General features: G+C 44.4%; 1 protein-coding gene across 3 annotated transcripts in view; it reads left to right on the top strand.

The window, feature by feature from the left end:
• Positions 1 to 6,455: 6,455 nt before the first annotated feature.
• Positions 6,456 to 22,403, top strand: part of LANCL2 (LanC like glutathione S-transferase 2) — a 61,802-nt gene continuing 45,854 nt past the window's right edge. Inside the window, exons 1-2 of one of the 3 annotated variants that reach the window (XM_010331753.3) lie at positions 6,875 to 7,190; positions 7,704 to 7,803. Coding sequence is in view for 1 of the 3 variants with exons in the window: in XM_003943859.4 (XP_003943908.1) it covers positions 6,557 to 6,760 (204 nt within the window). In the remaining 2 variants the exon portion in view is untranslated. Of the gene's footprint in view, positions 6,761 to 6,874; positions 7,804 to 22,403 lie in introns of those variants that run through there. The other 2 variants (XM_003943859.4, XM_010331752.3) reach the window with 2 other exon arrangements.

The following is a 22,403-nucleotide window of genomic DNA, read 5'->3' as shown; positions in this document are numbered from 1 at the left end:
TGTGATCTTCCATACTGGCTTCTTTCACTCAGCAATGTTTTCAAGTTTCTTTCATTGATGTTATTGCATGTATCATTACTGCATTCCCTTTTGTGTGGTAAAATAAACATAACACAAAATTCACCATTTAAAATCTTTTATGGTGTACAATTCAGTGGCACTGAGTTTGTTCACAGTGCCACCGTCACTACTACCTGGTTCCAGAACATTGTCATCATTCCTAAAGAGAAACCCTGACTCATTAAGAAGTCATTCCCCATCACTTACTTCCTCCTCCTAGCCCCTGGTAACCCTAAGCTGCTTTCTGTTTCTATTAGTTTGCTTATTCTGGACATCTTGTATAACTTGGATCAGACAATATCTGCCATTTTGTGACTGACTTCCTTGTCTAGTATATTTTCAAGATTATCCATGTTGTACCAAGTATCAATACTTCATTCCTTTTCAGTGCTGAATAATATTCTCCGGTAGAGACATACAGTGCCACATTTTATTTTTCTACTCATCAGTTGAGGGACATGGGTGTTGTTTACCCTTTTTGGCTGCTATGAGCAATGCTGCTATGAACATTCATGTATACATCCTCACATTGTCTTATGTTTTAATTTCTCTTGGGCATACCCAGATATGGAGCCTCTACCTTTTATGTTCTTCTCCTAGGTGGCCCACTGAGTCTTTATAAGAACAGAGCAGGACCTACACTCACAGGACAGCTTCTTAGGAAATTTAAGGAACTCACCGTATCCTCGAAATAACCAGGACAAATCCTCCAAACATGAAAATAAATGGCGAAGTACCACATGGGGAGGGTAAGTAGATCTTGTGTCTCCAACTCCTGTTCCCCAAGATTTACACCCTCTTGGGGGTTCTTAACTTGCACAGCCGCCCCTGCTGATGGCAGTCTGGGCACAGCTCCCTTTGATGCTCTGACCCCAGATGGATTCCATTCGGGCGATGTGAGTGCAAACTGAAATGGTTAAAGTAAGACTTTACTAAGGCTTGTATTAGTCTGTATTCATATTGCTAGAGAGAAATACCTGCGATTGGGTAATTTATGAAGAAAAGACGTTTCATTGGCTCTCCGTTCTGCAGGTTGTACAGGAAGCATGATGATCTGCTCGGCTTCTGGGGAGGCCCTGGGAAGCTTACAATCATGACAGAAGACAAATCGGGAGCAGGCACATCATATGGCCAGAGCTGGAGCAAGATGGTGAAGAGGGTGTGCTGCACACTTTGAACAACCAGATATCATGAAGTCACTATCATGACGACAGAACCAACGAAATGGTGCTTATGAGAAATCCACCCCCACAATCCAATCACCTTCCACCAGGTCCCACTTCCAACATTGGGGATTACATTTCAATATGAGATTTGGGCAGGGACACCAGAGTCAAACTCCTTCATGCTTCAAAGAAAAATGGAAACTGATCAAGATAGCATCTCCATAATAATGTGGTTTAAAATGCACAATGTATTCCCCTTAAACAGGGGTCCCGTCATATCCCCTTTCCAGCCTAGCTGCAGGCTTGCCTCCATGAGGCAGGGGGCATCCAAGTGCTCCCCCAGATACAACGGGATTCCTCCATGTCTGGACCAAGAGGGTGGGGCTCTGAGTGGGGCAGGAGTCCCAACTCCTGTCTATATGGTCCAGCTGGGAGATTAGCAAGATGGACATCCACTCAAGAGGAAGTCCCACCCACTCACAGAGGGCAGCCTTATTCATAGTCTCAACGATGTCTGAATGCCTCACACTAGGCCCGATATCCCATGAGAGATGGACACATGGCAGAGAGGGGGATGGCTTCTGTGCTATTATCTGCTTGAGAAGCCAGGTAGTGAAGTAGGTAGCCAACACATTCTTTATAAAAGGAGAAGCGACACCAAATGAAGTCCAGGTTGTATCAGAAGAAGGCTATTTCTTTGCATGGAGAAGAGGTAAGAAAATAAGCAGATAGATAATGGCAGAAGCAGCAAACTGAGACCTGAGATGGTACGTTATAGCACTTGCTATGGAAAAATACTTTTGTATGTTGTTGAGGAAAGATCTGACCTCTTCAGCTGCTCTCTGTGCCAGGTAACGTGGATCCCGCTAACTATGAACACAGTCACGTGAACAGTAGCACAGTAACTCACATTTCATTGGCTCCTCACCTGCAAACCAGTCTCCTCCCAAATCTCAGCAAGAGTCATCCTGGTAGGTGTCATACATTCATGAACAAGTCCACTCCCTCACTGCTACCACTGCTCTGCAGGGCACCATACTGTCTCTGCCAGGCTGACAGGCACGATGGCCGCAGCACCAGACCCCTCGGAGTGCCCGCACGTGTGGTCTGCGGAGAAGTGGGGAAAATGCGCAGTTATTAGCAAAGCAGTTCCTTCACTCAGCATGACTACCTTCTCTTCTCCCACCACCCCCCACCCCCGCAACAGGTGGTACTGGGGACAGAAACCCTGTTTTCTACTCTTTCATGACCAGTCAGCTGCGGCCACAACGGAGACACGAGGGAGGCACAGAACAACAGGTGACTGTGCCTCTAGGTCCTGGAGAGGCAGTCACTGTGCACCATGAAGGGGCCACCCTGCAAAGCCAGGGGCTCCATCACATGGCAGAGAGCAGAGGGAGTGGGGCCCTGCGGGCCACTGTTGCCACTGGGGGTCAGGGTGGACACAAGGAAAGAGCAGGCAGGGCTTCAGCGGTGTGTTGAGTGTCACTAATATTACGGGAAAATTATTCAATGACAATTGTTAAAGCAAAGGATCTTAATTTGTTTTCTGTTCCTTATAATACCCGGCACTAGGTCATTTATAAAGAAAGGGAATTTCTTTTTTACGGTTTTGGAGTTGGAGAAGGCCGAGGTCAAAGGGCCGCACCTGGCGGGGCCTTCTTGGTGAAGGAGTCTCTGCAGAGTCTCGAGGTGGCACAAAGCACCTCACGGCGAGAGGGTGAGTGTGCCAGCTCAGGGGTTTCTTCTTCACGTAGAGCCACAGTCCCACTCCTGAGACAACCCATGAATCCATTCATCCATGAATGTAGTATTGTCACATTGGGGATTAAGTCTCAACATGACTTTTGGAGAGAAAAAATATTGACACCATTCACAGCACACAGTAAGGCTGGCTTTATTGAGGACCATGGTGATAGGTATGGAGACCACCATGATGGGATTTTGCGGTGGAGGGAGAAAGATTGAGCTTAATTCCCAATGCAAGTAGAAATGGATAGCCAAGAAGCAAGGTGGGCATGACTGTACGGAAAATTACTAAGAGATAACATGAGGGGCAAGGTGGGTTCTGACTAATCTTATCTAATAGGCTGCTTGCTGAATGCAGGCCAGGCTGATCCGACATCACCTAGGGGATGGTGAGGGATGGGGAATCTGTCAAATAATGGGGATGATCAGATATTAGGGGGTGGTTTTCGCTCAAGTGACTTAGCAAGGCTCTTTGCTAAAACTGGATTTTATAAGGAAGTGTGCAGATGGGCCTTGGAGAAGATTCAGGAACCTGAGTAGTTAGAATCTGTCACTAGGTCACAATCCGGGAGGGCAGGAAGGGGAACTGTGGCAGGGCCAGCTCACCAGGAGCACCTGGCCACCTGGGATGGGGGAAAGCGTCGGATGCTCACTGCCTGTCTTTGGTGTTGAGGCTACAGGGAAGCATGAAGTTTTGAAATACATACTACAGGCCCCACGTGGTTCTGACCCGGCGCCCCGCAGTTCTCAGCATCATACATTCTAGCCCTGCAGGTAGCTGAGGCTCGGTTCCGGGACAGAGGCTGGTGCCTGACTTTGGGATAAAGAAAAGAGCCGGGGCTGTCTGCGGGGCCCCAGGGCTCAGCGATGGCTGAACCCCACAGTGGAAGCCTTCCGTGTCCCAGGTTTTCCATCATCTTATTTGGGGCACTCCAGATGAAGCTGTCCTGAGGGGTGGGTGGTGTTTCGCAGGGAGGCGCCCAGCTCAGCTCCTCCTGTCTCAGGCCCCACTCGGTGGGGAGCCGCCGCAGTGGTCACCACTGCCTTGCGCCCCGAAACACCCCTCCGCGCCCCCAGTGACCTCCCGCCTCCGGGCTCCTCTCCGCCTCGCTGCCTGCTGTGGCTTTAGAACGGAGCTCACGCTCGGCGGCGTTTGGGGCAGCCACGTTCGGTGCAGGGGAATGGAAGTGGTTGACCCCGCCTAGGTAGACTCAGATCTTCAAGGATGAGCACACCCTCCCTTGGTAGCTACTTCCCAACCCGGCGGCTTCCCCGGGTGCTGCTCCGCCCCGCGCCCGCAGCCTGAGTGGGTCCCCAGATCTCGAGCTGGTGCCACGATGCCACCTTCTCCCACAACGTGTCGTCTGACTGTCTTTGAGAGAAAGGTCGGTTGCCAGGGGTCCTCGCGACTCCTCGGGTGTGTTTTGGGCCGGCATGTACGTCCTCTTGCCTTTCTCTTACAGAGAAGAGTGGGGAGGGTGTTCTAAGAATTTAGCTTGACCTAAGGAAAATAAAGTTATAACGTCAAGGCACTGACCAAGGTCTCTGTACTACACAAGAGCTCAAGAGCGGCCATGGGGGAAGATAGCCCTTGGTGTGAAAGGGCCTCAGAAGGCATCCCACGTGCTCTGCATTAGAAAAGCCCCCAGGAGACAGGAGGCTGAAAAAACAGAACCTGCCACTTCATAAAATAGTGTCAGTGAGCTGCCCAGAAGGGCCGGGGTTCTGCCGATCAGACAGCATTTAGGAAAATATGCCGATTCCTTAAATTGGGTTTCGATTTTTCAGTTTTTGAAAATACCGATTTTCTTTAGGGCAGGTTTGTGTACTTGCCAACAGTGACACATTATCCACCAACAGACTGCAGGAAGAAGAGGCTCTCTTCACCTCCCTTCCGGGTAGGAGCGCTCAGAGTTCACCAGGCTTAGCCTAACAAAGCCCGCGGTGGTGGCGTGGTACTCTGAACTGAGGCTTTGGGACATCCACTGTGGGTTATTTTGTCTCGTTAAGTCCCTGCGGTGGGAGAGGGATGGCTCCTAACGCATGTCCACATCAGTAGCTCCTGGACTGGATTTTCCTACATCGTGTAGGTATGAAAATTTGGTGGGAGACAGGATGCCAGGAAAGAGGAAAGCAGCAGGAAAGTGGAACTAAGGGGATGCTGCTGTAATAGTCATCCTGTTGTATCTGTTCTGTTTCCCTGAACTTTGAAGATAGTTGTGCCGAGTAACCCCTTTAAAATTCTTTTCTTCTACACTGTACTTTCCCATGGTCCTATTCTTGGAAGGGTGTGTTTCTCATGTGTAGCCCTTTAGGGTTGGGGGACACTAGAAGGGGTAGTGGGATGACACCAGACGTCCCCACATCCTCCACTGAGGCCACGGAGGTAGGAGGGACAGCCTTCCCTGTGCTCAGCACTGTGTTTTTCTCCATCACGTCACTTTTTACATGACATTCACGTTTATCTTGCTTGCTTCCAGAAACGCATGTACATCAGCTATGCTGTAATCCTTGCATTTCTCACCCAGTAACTGGGAATCCCCAGAGAGCAAAAACTGTCTTTTAAATCTAGTTCTTCATCACTTAGTACCATGTGGCGCCCAATCCATGTTTATTGAGCGGAAGAAAACCGGAATAAGACATTTTCCTCAAGGAGCAGACATCACTACATGTATATGGTTCTAAACAAATAACGAAAATAAAGAGAACCAGTGAAGACCGAAGTAAATCACATCACGACTATATCAATGCAAAGATCTGGCTGTGTCCTTCTATCACAGATACTATGCGCTCGGCCACTTAACAGCGGAGGACTCTTTCTGGTCCACAACATATTCGGATAATTAAGCACGCTTTCATGTTATGTCCTGGTACCAAAGATGTCCATTTGTTCAACACGAGGGGGCTGAACATAAAGCACAAAAAGAAAAAAAAAAAAAAGGGCTGTGGCTCCTCCTCCCAGACACCCCCCTCAGCAGTGATGACTAGGAGGGACTGTCCCTCCCCATCCCCGGAGACGAGCCTTGCGGTGTTTCAGGCTGCTCTGAAATTCTGTTCTTTGGAAGAGATTTTTCCCCTTAGTGTCACACACAGAGTCGCCGCTGCTCCTCCGGGCTGGCGCGGCAGGGGCCGGGGAAGCGCGGGCTGACGACGCGCGCACCCCGAGCGGCGGCCGGCTCCTCGCCGCAGGTTTTCCCCGGGGGAGCGCGGCCCTCGCCGGCGTCCGGTTTTCCCTGGAAACCGCCGAGGGGGCTCGTCCCCAGGAGCGGGGCCGGGCGCAGCGGTCCCCCGGGCGGTGCGCGCCGCCGCGGACGGGCTCTGCGGGCGGGCGCCGGCGGGCCGAGCCTCGGGGCGCTCCCGCGAGCCCGCGCCTCCCCGCCGGGAGCGGGCCGGAGACCCGCGCAGCGCCTCCGCGGCCGCCCGATGGGCGAGCCGCCCGCGACTCGGCAGGCCCCGCGCAGAGGCCCCGCCGCCCCCGCCGGCGCGCGGCCCCGCTGCTCCTAGAGGACTCTCCGCGCGAGCCCCGGGAGGCGGCGGCGGCGGGAGGTTTGTCCCCGCCCGCGCGCCGTACCGTGGCGGACATGGGCGAGACCATGTCAAAGAGGCTGAAGCTGCACCTGGGAGGGGAGGCGGAGATGGAGGAACGGGCGTTCGCCAACCCTTTCCCGGACTACGAGGCCGCCGCCGGGGCGCTGCTCGCCGCCGGAGCGGCCGAAGAGACAAGCTACGTTCGTCCCCCGGCCTCCACGGACGAGCCCGGCCTCCCTTTTCATCAGGACGGGAAGGTGAGTCGGCGGCCGGGACGCGCTGGCGCCGGAGGGGGAGCGCGGCGATGGTAGCGTCCACCCTCCGCCAGGCGTGACGTCACCGGCGCGCGCCGCGCTCGGGAGGGCCTCGGGCGGGAGGGCGCGGGAGGGTCGCGCCCGGGGCCTGGCTCCGGGCCTCAGCGGCGAGCGGCGCTCAGGGGCCGTGGGCGTCAGCCGCGTGAGCCGCGTTCCCGCAGCCCGGCCCCGGGAGGTGACTGCGAGGCCCGCGGACACCCCCAGCCCCTGAGCGGCGACCTGCCCCCGACGCCGGGCCCGGAGGCCGGCCCTCCTGGGCCACGTGTGGGCCCCGGGCCCGCGCCGTCACGGAAACGTTGTCCCGGTAGATTCGTGACTGTGTGCCCTGGACTCGGACGCAGGTGTAGGGGAGGCCGGACTTCACCCCCGGAGGGTGCGCAGCTGGGCCCGAGCCGCACTGACAGAAAGCCGGTTAACAGGAGAGAAGCGTGCCCATCTCCTGCGTACGGCTTGTCGGCTTGTGTGAAAGAGACACACGCAAGTGGCAAACCCCAAATGCTCTTAGGCCAGGCGGGACCGAGGGCGGCGGCTGTGGGACGGGGACCGAGCCAGCGGAAGACGGACCCGTGTGTCTGAACCGCGTCTGGGTGGAAGTCTCCGCCCTGACCGCCCGGCAGGGTTTCCTCGCCGCTGTGTAGGGAGGCCATCTTTCACAGGAGTTCTGCCTCCGGCTTTTAGGAAGAACAGGGGGCAGTTTAGAGCACTCCGATTTTTCAAGTGCTTTTAGCTCAGAATAATCCTTGTGCCAGAGAGAGATTTTTGGGGTGGCATACCCTTCACGGGCTATCTGAACAAAGTGTAACGGGGAAGGCAAAACGCAGAATTAGAGGAAGATCGAGTATCAGCACAACTGTTTTCATGCTTGGTAAAACTGCACTTTTACCAGGTTTTCTTTTTCCACTGAAGTACGTGTTCCAAGGCCCCCTTCATCTCCCTGGATCCCCGTGTATTTCATATTTGTAAACGGGCAAGGCGGCTAAAACAAGGTAATTCTGCAAGAGCCATTTGGTCTGAATATAGACTCTAAGGCAAGCAGCTTCTCTCTCTTTTCTTGAATGTGGTTTAAAACTGGAAACAGGCCAGGTGCAGTGGTTCACGCCTGTAATCCCAGCACTTTCGGAGGCCTAGGCACGCTGATTGCTTAAGCCCAGCAGTTCGAGACCAGCGTGCCCAACATGGCGAAACCCCATCGTTTTTTTACAAAAACGAAAATTAGCCGAGTGTGGTGTCACATGCCTGTTGTTCTAGCTACTCCGGAGGGAGAATCGCTTGAACCTGGGAGGTTGAGGGAGCTGAGATCGCGCCACTGCACTCCATCTAACTCATGGGGATGTGTCTGAGTTAGATGAAGCGTATAAATTGCCTAGCACACTGCCTGATGTGTTACCTTAAGCATGGTCTTAATAAATATTAACCTCTTCCTCTTGATGATTTAAAGTTCACGGTTTGGAATTCATACGTCAATACTTTTTTCTCTGGATTTCTTCTATTTTTACATACAAATATGTATTTCATTTGTGACTTAGTGTTTAATTTTTTAAATAAAAGACAAATCTCTGGCTAGCATTGAAAAAACTATCCATCGTTCATTCTTATTACCAGTTGCCATTCAATACTATCCTTGGAGTAAGTAGGTTACTGCAATGTTTAGTGAAAGATGAGGGAAATGAACTCTTGATATAAGAATAATAATAATACAATAATAATGATAAAGACATGGGAAGCAGGTGAGTTTCATTTGCAACCTCACAGTAGATAAACACTAATTGAACTCAAAGTTCTGTAATTGCATATTTTTCTTTTTACCCTTTCTATCTGGATAAATGTGATTTTGACCTCAGCTATGTACCTGATTTATGTTTAAAAGAAAATTAGACTACAGGTAACTAAGACGGCTTGTGATATTTCTGCAATGAAATGATAAGTTGCAGTGGAGACCTATGCTAGTGGTTGTGAGTATATGCTAAAGAAAGGGAGAAGTGGACATCATACTGTTCTTGAATGTGAAAATGAGAGCACATTGAAGGGAGAGAGAGTCAGTGGTTTTAAAAGGTGGAAAGACTGCTTTATTGGAAAGTCATCAGATACAATTAATATGATATGAACTCCACTGTCCTCCCTATTAATATTTTTATGATTGACAGATCATTAAATTCTTAACTGGCCGGGCACAGTGGCTCACGCCCGTAATCTCAGCACTTTGGGAGGCCAAGGTGGGCGGATCATGAGGTCAAGAGATCAAGACCATCCTGCCCAACATGGTGAAACCCCATCTCTACTAAAAATACAAAAATTAACTGGGTGTGGTGGTGCTCGCCTGTAGTCCCAGCTACTTGGGAGGCTGAGGCAGGAGAATTCGCTTGAACCCAGGAGGCAGAGGTTGCAGTAAGCTGAGATTGTGCCACACTGCACTCCAGCCTGGTGACAGAGTGAGACTCTGTCTCAAAAAACTTTTAATTTAAAAAATATGTTAAGAATGCAATTAGAGGCTATAAAATTATATGTTGTTTTTGATAGACATGAAAATTCATGAAAATGAGGGTGTTATGAGTTTAACTGTGTCCCCCACCAAAAAAGAAAGGTATTGAAGGTTGAAGTCCTAACCCACTGGAACCTCAGAATGTGACGTTTGGAAGTAAGGTCATGGCAGATGTGATTAGTTAAGATGAGGTTATACTGGAATATGGTGGGCTCTTAATCCAATATGACTGGTGTTCTTATATGAAGAAAAGAGAGCCAGGTGTGATGGCTTATGCCTGTAATACCAGCACTTTGGGAGGCTGAGGCAGGAGGATTGCTTGAGGGCAGAAGTTCAAGACCAGCCTGGGTGACATAGTGAGACCCTGTCTGTTTTTTTTAAATAAAAAATTAAAAAGAGAAGACAGAGACATAGGCAGAGAGAAGATGGCCATGTGTTGATCGAGGCAGAGATTGGAATTGCCAGCCAACACCAAAGCCAGAAGGGGCAAGGAAAGATTCTCCTCTGTAGGTTTGACCCGCGGGGAGCGTCACCCTGTTGACGTGGATTTTGGACTTTTGTAGCCTTCAGAGCTATGAGAAAATAAACTTCTGTGGTTTTAAGCCACCCAGTTTGTGGAACTTTGTGTTACCCCTAGGGTAACTTGTTAATTTGTAAATTAAGCATTGAATAATTTTCTCTCCATGATGTGTGCTGTTACTAAGTAAGAATGACAAAAATCTACCAACCCACTAACAGTTTATTACTAAGTATTCTTTAAGTCATTTACTCTATTTCATTTTAGGTTGGCTGCCTAGATGTGTGGTGTGATAAGTCAATAAAATTAGCCTCCAGTTCTAAAACCACTCAAGTCTACTTCCCTGAACCATATTTCCGTAACTTGGTGTTTATAACATTTTTTACAATATTGGGGCAAATATTATGAAACGCAGTGGACCAGTGTAGTAGCAGTTGTTTTCAATTGTGGAAGGTCTCTGAAGCGGACACTCTTAGTTATTCATCTAACAACCATTTCCTCCTTTTTACTTGATTTTGTTGTGCCCATGGACTTAAGGGGAATTGAGTCCAGCTGCAGGAGTTGAATCATGATTAGTCTATGCCAGTGGTTCTCAAAGTGTGGTTTTTTTGACCACCAGCAGCAGCTTCATCTGATGTTCAAGTCCAACCAGGAGATGGATACCACACAGAATTTAATAGGGAAAGTTGAACATAAAGAATTGTTAACTGTGAGACTGGAGTAATGAGAGATTGCCTCATGAGAAGGAAAGAGAACTCTGAAGAGTATAGGAATAGCAGACAGAAGGAGCAGCCCCACTGCTAGGGCTGAGAGGGCACTCAAGTAAAGGCCCCTGTGATTAGCTCTGTTGCTGTGTAATAATTATCCCAACACTTAGCATTTTTGTAGACACTTAGGATCTCATGCAGCGTCTCAGAGTCAGGAATCCAGCTGCAGGTTCTGGCTCATAGTCTCTGGAGAAGCTGCACTCAAGTTCTCAGCCAGGGTTGCTGTTATTTTAAGGCTTATCTGGGGCAGGAGAAGCTGCTCCAAGCTCATTCACATGGTTGTTAGCCAGCCTTGCTAGGTGTTTTCTGGAGGCTTCAGTGTCTAACCACATGGGCCACTCCTTTGGGCTGCCTCATGACATAGTGGCTGGCTTCTCTCACACTGAGTGATCAAAGAGAAAAGTGTGCAAGAGCACCCAAGACGGAAGCTGCAGTCATTGTATTTACTATGTAATCGCAGATGTGACATACCACCATGCCTGCCATATTGTGTTCTATTAGAAGCAAGACAATCAATCCAGCTCACACTCAAGTGGAGGGATTATACAGGAGCATAAATACCGTGAACTGTAGAGCCCTCAGCCAGGGCTGAGATCTTGAACTTGTCAGAGAGGGCATGGCCGTATCTCAATGGTTGGCCAAGAAATTGCTGTCATACTGGGCCATTGCTAGAACTGTAGCCTCCAGAACCCTGCAATGAGTGTTACAGTAAGTGACAATATGTAAAGGGTATCTTGAGGGACACAAGAGAGAAAAATAAGGCAAGTTAATTCTGCCCATTAGCTTCAGGGAAGGCTTTTCAGATTAAAATGATATTTGTGTGGTCCTTGAAAGATTGAAGTGGGGCTTTTGCAGGCCCAGGTAGGGAACTCAATGAGAAAGGATTTAAGGGATACCACTTTACGAGACTGTCAAGGAGTACAGTGTGACTGGAGAGGCAAGGGCGTGCATGGCCCTGGGGGTAATGAGGCTAAAGAGGGCGATTGGACTTGATGCTGAAGGACTTGATGGATTGGAAGGACTCTTAAAATACATTTTACTGTGTATATTTAAGGTATACCACATGATATTATGTGGTACATGTAGGTAGTAAAATGGTTTCTATAGAGAGCAAATTAATATATTCCCTATGTCACAGAATTACCCAGTGTGTGTGTGTGTGTGTGTGTGTGTGTGTGTGTGTGTGGCAAGAGCAGCTGCAATCTATTATTCACTTAGCATGAATCCCATATCCATTGCAATTTTATTACCTGTGCATATCTGCCATTTTGTATCCTCTGACCATTTCCTCTCCTTCCTCCAACCCAGTGCCTCTGGTAACTACTGTTTTGTTCTCTATCTCTGTATAGCTTTTTTTTTTTTTTTTTTTTTTTTTTTTTTTTTTTTTTTTTTTTTTCAAAACAGGGTCTTGCTCTGTTGCAGGCTGGAGTGCAGTGGCATGATTGTGGCTCCCTCCCAAGCTCAAGTGATCCTCCCAGCTGCCTGAGTAGCTGGGAGCACAGGCAGGTACCACCACACCTGGCTAATTTTTGTATTTTTTGTAGAGACAGGGTTTTGCCATTTTTCCCAGGCTGGTATCGAACTCCTGGGCTCAAGGAATTTTTCTCAATATGCTGCTCTTTCATTTTAAAAATTGTTTCCTTTGCTGTGCAGAAGCTTTTTAATTTGATACAGTAATATTTATTTCTGCTTTTGTGGCATGAGCTTTTGGTGTGATAACAAACAATTATTGCTACAGCCAGTGTCCAGGAGTTTTTCAGTGTGTTCTCTTCTGGGTTTTATAGCTTCTGGTCAACCCAAAGAACTTTACAACTTTTTCCACAGAAAAAAATCAGGAAAACTTGTCTATAATTTGACATAATCTTGAGCTATTGGAAATGATTTAGTTTATACTTATTTAATTTTCCATATTTTTGTTTTGAAACTTTTAAAATTTGTTCAACATTATAATATATTATATGGAAGCATAAGGAATTTAGTACTACCCTATTACCCAGAGAAATGTAATTATTTTCTCTTTATTCAAAGTGAACTAAATTGTGTGTGTGTGTGTGTGTGTGTGTGTGTGTGTGTGTGTGTGTGTAAGGTGGAAGGTGGGAGAATATACAATTCTCAAAGTTGAGGTTTGTGGACCTAAATCATCGGCAGTTTCTGAAAGATTGTTAGAAATACAGATCCCACTCGAGACCCAAGGAATCACAGCCTGCATTTTAACAAGATCCTCATGCCAGAGTACCCGTAAGGTTGAGATGGTTTGAAGAAAACTGTTCTACATACAGCTTTGTTAAGTTTTCTTTCAATAAGAACTTAATTAGCCTCCAGCCAATTTTCAATTCCTGATGTGGAAAGAGATTGATGTAGAAGGGTAATGATAAGATTACGGAGAAGAGACTAAGATATACATGAGCATTTTCTATCTTTTGGAAATAAATTGTAGTATAGAGCAGGTAAGAGTTTTAATAGTCCTATGTTTGACTCCTACTTTTCTGCCATTTATGACTTGTAGACTTTGAGCAGATAACTTAATCACACACTGAACCTTGGTTTTCTTACCTCATCAACTTGATGTAAATGGTTAAATTGAAAGGCTGAGGTTCTTTTTTTTTTTTTTTTTTTTTTTTTTTGAGACGGAGTTTCGCTCTTGTTACTCAGGCTGGAGTGCAATGGCGCGATCTCGGCTCACCGCAACCTCCGCCTCCTGGGTTCAGGCAATTCTCCTGCCTCAGCCTCCTGAGTAGCTGGGATTACAGGCACGTGCCAACACGCCCAGCTAATTTTTTGCACTTTTAGTAGAGACGGGGTTTCACCATGTTGACCAGGATGGTCTTGATCTCTCGACCTCGTGATCCACCCGCCTCGGCCTCCCAAAGTGCTGGGATTACAGGCTTGAGCCACCGCGCCCGGCTGAGGTTCTTAATATAACATAGTTGTAATGTAACATATTTGTTAAAACTTTTTGTAATGTAGATGTCATATAACCACCCCCTCCTCACTGGGTTGTTGTAATGGCTAATTGTGTTAATACACAAAACATTCAGAACGGTGTCGAGTACAGTTAGTACCTAGGTACACATAGTTACTGATACACAGGTGAGTAGTAAGAGTTCAATTAATGATAGCTATTAACATTATTATAGAGGAGCTTATTTTTATTAGAGTATAAAATACGATAATGAAAAATTTCTTTACATTTTATATTTTCAGTGGAATGACAGATAAAAATTACACACCTTTTACTTTTTGCTTCTTAAAGAAATGCTTATTCTTGTCTCCTCCTTCTAAGAAAAATATGGTTAGGTGTACAATATTCATATGGATATATCCTCAGATTGCCAACAGTTTCCAGATTTCTGAATTCCATACACACACTTCCTTCACTCTCGTCGTCTCTGAAAGGGGGCAGGAACTTCTGTTGATGGTGGTAAGATGATGAGGAATAACCAAACCACTTGGAAATGTGGAAGTTGGGAATTCTACCCAGAGCAGAACCTACCAGCTCATGCTGTGCGCCTTTGGACCTCAGCAAGATTGAAAACTGTCATCTACCATAGCCTGGGTCTCCAGATTCATAAGTTTATGCTTGAAACGTCAAACAGGAGTTCTAAACATTTAATTCATGATTACCAAGGGCTTACTGTAATTCATTTCTGTTTCTCTTCCCACTTTGCTTTTTGAGAACAGGATTGGATTTTTTTCTTTAATATACTTGAGTTATTATTTTTAAATTTTAAAAATACTTATTTATTTGAGACATGTCTCAATAATTTGAGATAGAGTTTCATTCTGTTTCCCAGACTGGAGTGCAGTACTCATGGCTCACTGCAGCCTTGACCTCCCAAGCGCAAGAGATCCTCCCACCTCTGCCTCCCAGGTAGCTGGGACTGCAGGTGTATTCCACCACACCCAGCTAATTTTTAAATATTATTTTGTAGAAATGGGGTCTTGCCATGTTGCCCAGACTAGTCCTGAATTCCTGGGCTCAAGTGATTCTCCTCTCCTGCCTCTGCGTCCCAATGGGATTACAGACGTGAGCCATTGCACCCAGGGAATTATTTTTAAACATTTTCACTGCTTGATACTGAAATGAGAATGCAGTAGGTAGTAAATATTTGTTGGATGAATAAATCTATTGAAATTTTTTTAATTGTTATTTTTTATGGGAAACATTTTTTGCATATTATTTAATGATGTAATTTTGTATATTAAAAGCTATTCTGTATTTAGAATGTTAGGTATACATTGTTAATATCTTGGACTCTTAGATAACCTTCCAGGCTATTGTATGTAAGTCAAGAACTGTGTAATATGCTTTGGAAGTTCCTGGTGAGGAGTGTCCTCTGTAAGGGCAACTAGCAGCTAGCTCGGGCCAGACTAGGTTTTGAGCAAATTTTGCTTGAATAGAATTGAATGTAACAAACTGAATTTCTTTTTCAGAAAACGTTCCTGTCTTTTATAGATTTTAGTTGGCACTATGCAGCAATTATTTAATCAAAATGAAACCTAACTTTTCACTGAGAGCTTTCCATAGTTAAAAATAATTTGGCCACAAAATCCCAGTATCTCCGTGGGTTCCTTGTCTCTTGAAGTGTAATTATGTGTGTTTTGAGTCCTTGTGTGCAGTTTATTAATATATTGTCACTTAGCAGTTTGTCCTTGGTGCTTTATTGCACTTATAAACTTCCTTGTGGTAATGCTGTAATATCCCCTACGAAGCAGATGAATTTTTATGATACACATCAAAATTGGATTGAGGTGTGTGTGCTTAGGATATGTAATCTAGAATATTTTCTGTTATATTACTGAGTTTGAAATAAGAAAACAGAAGGATACCAGAATATGTAAATCTATGGCTATATTTAGCAAAATAAACTATTTTGAAACACCTCAGCAAAATAGCATTATCTTGATAGAGTCAGTTTAGGTAAGGACCTGTTTAGTGAAAATAACCGCTAAGGAAGGTAGATGTTTTCACTACCATCTTCGTTACCGTCAGAAGCTATAGCTTCCCCACACCTGCCTGTAGTAGTTAGCTTTGAGGTAAGGATTGGGGGACTTTTGTTTTATTCGTTTTGTTTACAGAATGGAGTGTTATTTAAAAAACAAAACAAAACCAAAAAAACCCATACTCTTGCTAGGTGTAACATTGTATCTTCATTTGTCTGATATTACAAGTGATTATTAGCATAGGAGAGCTAAATCAGGAAATCCATTTCCCCAACCCATCTTCCTCAGCAGAAAGGTTTGTTAAAATCTTTCCTAAGAAAAGAATTACTTTCTGGTATACAGTTTGCAAATTTTGCACATCATCACATATATAAGATGTGAGTCAAAAGCTATTTTTATCATCTTTTAAATGTAGGCAACTTATTTTTCTCTTAGCTTCAGTTTCTGCATGTGTACCATGATGAAAATGCTGTTTTAGGATGATAAAGAGGATTAAATTAGATTAAATGTCTCAAATAAACCCCATTTATTAGGAGTGTAGTAGATTTTATTATTAAGTTGTCCTGGTGCATTTCAAGTATTATTCATACCTAAATGTTCAATATATGCATAACTATTCAAAACATACCTTTTTCTTTTTAGGAGTTACTTATTAGGTGCATTTTGAACACTTGTTTTTAGACTTTTCACTCTCCTCTGAAGTTAATATAACTTTTTACATTATTTGTCAATCTTTTTTTAAGTTTTCTGTATTTTTATATATGGCAGTTGTATTTCCTCAAACTAGCACTAAATTTCTCCTAAAAAGTACAGATGAACACAAGTATTTTAGAAAGAGAAGGATTGCACATTCCGTAGTTTTCAGATGGAGTGACTTGTTTCTTCAGGAATGCCCATGACTTTCTCCTAAATGCATTTAAATATCTCTGTTCCTCAGCACAGAATGCGCCCAGCCTTCTGCACCGTGAGCTGTCGTTCTGTGAGATGCCTGTGAGAGGCTTCTTTCTCCAGGGTCTTGCTCAGAGTTGTCCAGGAAGACTCTGTTGCTTGGCCATTCCAAAGCCACTCGAAGGATTGGCTAAGAAAGTTATATTCTTTTTCCATTGCTGCCATAAATACTACCAGTTTTACAGTTCGAAACAGCACTTACTTATTTATCTTTAAAATGAAGTCAGAAGTCCAGGTACAGTCTGGCTCTGCTGGCTCCTCTGCTTAGAATTTCATAAAGCATCCTTGAGGCTGTCTTCTCTCCTAGAGGTCCTGAGGGCGAATCTGCTTCCCGGCTGATTGACGCTGTTGGCCAAATCCAGTTCCCTGTGGCTGCAGGAGTGTTCCCCACTCCGCTGCTGGCTGGCTTTGCTCCTCAGCGCCATCTGAGCTCTGTCCATGCTTTCCACATGGTCCTCCCAGCACCCGTAGATGAAGTCTTCTCACACTTCACGTCTCTCTGATTTCACCTTCTTTCCTGTATTTCTGACTTCAGTAGGTGAAGGATCTTTCCTTTTACTGGCTTGTGGGATTAGATGGGCCCTGCTTGGATAATCCAGCATCCTCCCCCTGTTTTGTGGTCTGTGTGATCTGTTCCAGGTTTCAGGATATCTTTGGGGGCTATTTTGCCTACCATAAAGGTTTCTAGCACTTGTAGTCTGGAGCTGGCTGCCTGGCCTGAAACTCCAGTATGCCCCTTAACATGGATAGCACTTTTGGTAAGTTGCTTTACCTCTCTCCTGTGCTTCATGGTTCTCGTTTGTGATATGGGGATAATAGTTATAGTTTCATTGTACAGTTTTTATGATAGCAGTGAAAGGCAGCAACAGACTTAAGAGTCAGTGCATTCCTTTCACAGGGCTTAGGATCCACCAGACTCCACACGGACAGCCCTGCAAAGCAAGCTTCTCAGCTTTTAGCTCATTGGGGAGCAAGCTTTTAGGGCCTTCTAGTCCACAGAGTGCCCCACTGACGATACTCCCTAATCGAAGACAATGTCTCCTGGGTCCACCAGAAGCCTCCTGCTGGGCTCACAGTGGTTGTCGATGCCTTTCCATCTCCTTTCCACCCTTCTGAACGACCCAGCTACACACTTGCCTGCCTCTGTGAGCAGGCATCTGGTGACAATCCAGGTAAACTCCCGAATACCTTCCACAAGGGTGAAGTAAGATTGTCTTCAGATATCAGTCTACATATGTTCACATATTTTCTTGAATATACCATATTGTATATTGCTAGTCAGGCACTTACATGGAATATAATATAGTCCATATAATTATTTTTACATTCGTCTCACTAGACCAGGAACATTTTGGGGAGTACCCAGTCTTATTCAGCTTTTTGTCCCAATAGCAGTGCTTGGTACATGGAAAGCACTGACTTTGTTTTTTTAAAGAGTAATATTATACCCACGATTTGCTAATCATCTACATTTTATTTCTTTCTTCCTCATTTATTTCAAAAGTATCTGAAAGTTACAGAAATACGTAATATATCACTGAGTATTTTATCATATATGAAGTTGTTAATATGCCAGTTATATTATGCTTGCTAAGCTTTATGCCAAGATAAAGAAAATTTCATCCTGTATCTTCCTGTAACAGCTGTTAGAGTGTTGATTATATCATCTAAAATACTTGTAAAATTGTAAAAATTTGTAAAATCTGCCTTTTGTTTTTTCCATTTGCAGTATAAAATGTGGCTTATGAACATACTGATCTGAACCCATACCTTGTCTAAAATCTATGGTTGAGGCAGAGAGGTACAGAATATGGGTGTATGTTCTAGCAAATGACAAATTAGGAAATAAGTTATTCCCATCAATTGTTCCTGTGATTTACATGGAAAAATATCATAAATAAAGAGGAATTTAATATCGTGAAACATTTTTCAAGAACACACCTGGAGTAATTTGTACGCATTAATATCACCCAGTGTCTATATGCTGTCTCTTTATTTTTCTCTTCTTTCTGTCTCCTTCCTTCCCTCTCTTTCCCCTACTCTCCCTTCTCCTTCCTCTTCTGTCTCTTCTTCCCACCCTCCCCCCCCCAGGAAAAAAGCTTTCTTGTTCAATTCTAAGATTTATTACCATGAAAACATTGTGAGGAAGAGAAATAAATCTTGCTATAAACGTGCATTGTGTATCATTTGGAATAATAGATGCAGTGACACTTCACAAGGGGTTTTACAACCAGTGATTAATATCTACTCCAGTATATTTTTGCTTTGTAATACACTTGAGTATTCTTGTTTGGGAAAATTGCCTACTCACCATGTAGGAAAAGAACATTTTCTTTTTGATTGCAATGTAATTGCTAAAAATCAATCTCAGGGTCAAGAGATAAAACCTCCAAAGGTCTTTAACTGCTCCTGCTGTTTCTAGGCTATGTAGCAGGTACATATTTCTATTCATATAATATGATTGAGTGAAGGCTATAAGTCCTGAACATCTAAAAGTAAAATATAAATATAGAATTAAGCAAAAAATTTCACAATAAGCAGAGAATGCAAAGCCCAGGAGCTTTATAAGTAGACAGAGGTCTAAGAGCTTCATCTCTCATTGTCATGAAATCTCAAGCCTTGGTTTTCTTACTTAAAAAACTGAATGATGTAAAGATCAATTGAAATATGTAAAGCACTTAGTGCCAGGTAAATAGTAAGGACTCAATAATTGTTAGTTATCTTTATAATACCATACTGCCAGGTGCAGTGGCTCATGCCCATAATCCCAGGGCTTTGGGAGGTTGAGGTGGGCAGATCACTTGAGGTCAGGAGTTCATGATCAATGGCGAAATCCCGTCTCTACTAAAAATACAAAAATTAGCCAGACTGGTGGCGCATGCCTGTAATCCTAGCTACCCAGGAGCCTGATGTGTGAGAATCACTTGAACCCAGGAGGTAGGAGGTTGCCATGAGCTGATACCGTGCCACTGCACTCCACCCTGGATGACAGAGTGAGACTCAGTCTCAAAAGGAAAAAAAGTGTGTGTGCATATCTGTATCTATATATATGTACACATATATGTGTATGTATATATGTGTACACGCGTGTGTGTATATATATTAAAAAATACCATTATTAAATGAGGCTAACCTGTTAAAATTTCTCCTGGTACAGTAGTCTCCATCAAATGTAAATAGAATTACAGCATAATAAATTTTCTTTGTTCATGAGAATTTGATTCCAGTATAAACAAATTAGAAGCCTCTTTTATGAGAAATAGGAAAAGGGGAACTAGAAAAAGTACCTTATGGCAAAGGGCAGAGAAATGAATAGTTTTTGCAATGAAATTTTGGCAAATTGGAGGAAGCAATCATTAAATCTTAAAAATGTACTCTAGTAGCATTTATGAAGAGTGAAGGGTTAATAGCACATGCCTTGGAATTAGGTTATCATGATAGAGCTAAGACTGCATCTGAGTCTGCATTAGGCCTGGAAAACTCAACTTAGAGGTACTTTAATCAGCAGGCAGCAGGGGAAAAAATTAGAGAAGTTCTTTCTTCTTCGTCATGAAAAATAACCTTCTAGGACCTCCCAGAAGACTTGCACTTAGGTCTCATTGTCATGTGGCCACCTTTGTGCATAATGGGGCCTGGAAAACTAAGTGTCTCTTCTGAGGCTGGATGCCCTGCTATTCTGAATGTAATCAGATTTCTGTTTACAAGAAAGAAGGGTATGGGGACTAGATATGGGCTAGGAACTACCTTATGGGTTCTGCCACCACAGGTGTTAAAGAGGTGTCCCCCATTTATTCCTTCTCATGCAAATGATTCTGCATCTCTTTGATTACAGTAGAAACCAAAGGTCAAGACACAGGAGGCTTAAGTTACTAATGTGGAGTCAAAAAGTTCTTAAGCAGTTGGATGGAGAACAAAGAGTTATTCTTTTGGTGCATTTATTAACAGAAGCAAAGTTAAATACATTTGCAAGCACATCACCCAAACCACAGGAAATGGCAAATCCAGAAAGCATTGCTAGTAAGCAAAGATTGTTAAGTGAATGTGTTTGTCTAGTTAACTCATTATATCACCTTTAGGTGGGTGAAATAGTGATACTATGTTCTTTGGTGTGCCATCTTTATCATTATGTTTATGTGAGCGTAATTATAAAGATTTTCATGAAGCTTTCCTTGACCTTAGATTTCTAACTTAGCTTTCACTATAAGGGAAGGCATTTTACCACCATGGTTGAGTAGGAATTATTGTAATGTACTTATTACTTTGAATAACATTTAATGAAAAGATACAATTTTGAAAGCTAATGCTGTATTTTAGTCACTTAATAGAATTTGTTGTCTTGCCCACCTATTTTAGTCTTGGGCAACTAATAGATAGAATGTCAAAGGGGAAAAGAAAGTCATATGTAGTACCTGTATTGTAGCAAAAATTTATACTTGTAAATATCCACGTTTAAATCCTCTTTGGCACAGCTGGTTGTTCTAAAAATAGATTTGCCCATTTCTGAATGCTCACCTATTACTTTCATAGACTTAAAAATATAGGCAGGGCTCAGTGGCTTACGCCTGTAATCCCAGCACTTTGGGAGGCCGAGGTGGGTGGGTCACGAGGTCAGGAGATCAAGACCATCCTGGCCAACATGGTGAAGACTTGTCTCTACTAAAATCCAAAAAATTAGCTGGACATGGTTACGTGCGCTTGTAGTCCCAGCTACTTGGGAGGCTGAGGCAGGGGAATCACTTGAACCCAGGAATCGGAGGTTGCAGTGAGCTGAGATTGCATGACTGCACTCCAGCCTGGGCTACAGAGTGAGACTCCATCTCAAAAAAAAAAAAAATGTGAACAAGGATGGGGGTTTTATGGCATAATATGCAGCTGGAGTACAGCAAAAGAAGGTACATATACTGTGGGTTTTTTTAAAAAAACTTAAAATGTGTTTTAAAGAATTTGTACTTTAATGCTGGACGAAGATCCTGCTGGAGGACTCCCTGTATAAAACAACTATAAATCTTGGATATAATATAAAAAGCAATTGCTCAAAGTCACCAGGGAATAAGCAGACCAGAATGTAATTGCTTTTTTGTGTTATATCTGTAACGTGTTATAGTGCATGATTGGAGGAGGAGGGAGGTTCTGTAGAGTACATTACAGTGCATGATTGGAGGAGGAGTGAATTTCTTTTTTGTTTGTTTGTAGACGGTGTTTTGCTCTTTTTTGCTCAGGCTGGAGTGCAATGGCGCAATCTTTCAATTCATGAAAAATGAGGAAATCTCAGCAGGGAAGTAAAGACCATTAAAAAAGAGTCTCATGGATATTTTGGAACTGATAAATACACTATCTGACAGTTAAAAGTCACTGCATGGCCTTAGCAGGGGAATGGACCGTAAGTGCCCTGTGGGTTCTGCCTGCACACTGCCCGCACGGAGCCACCTTATCAAAACAAGGGAATCACAATACAGGAGGTAATTCACACAAAGCCAGCTGAACTGGAGACCAGAGTTTTTTGCTCAAATCTGTCTCCCTGAAAACTTGGACTGGGGTTTTTAAAAGATAATTTGGTATGTGGGGGCAAGGGAGTGGGAGTACTGATTGGTCAGATCCTAGATGAAATCATGGGTGGTCAAAGAGGGTTTTTCTTGTGGTCTTCTGTTCCCAGATGGGATCTCAGAACTGGTTGAGCCAGATTATCAGTCTGGATGGCACCAGCTGGTACATCAGAATGCAGGGTCTCAAAAAATATCTCGAGCACCATTCTTAGGTTTTACAACAGTGAAATTATTCTGAGGAGCAACTGGGGAGATTTGGAATCTTGTGGCCTCTGGTTGCATGACTCCTACACCATAATTTCTAATCTTGTGGCTAATTTGTTAGCCTTACAAAGGCAGTCTGGTCCCCAGGCAAGAAGGAAGTTTGTTTTGGGAAAGGGCTGTTATC

The sequence above is a fragment of the Saimiri boliviensis genome, chromosome 10 (assembly GCF_048565385.1).
Source record: "Saimiri boliviensis isolate mSaiBol1 chromosome 10, mSaiBol1.pri, whole genome shotgun sequence".
Lineage (NCBI taxonomy): Eukaryota > Metazoa > Chordata > Mammalia > Primates > Cebidae > Saimiri > Saimiri boliviensis.
The sequence above is the reverse complement of the archived record's forward strand: the minus strand, read 5'-3'. Positions and strand labels throughout refer to the sequence as shown.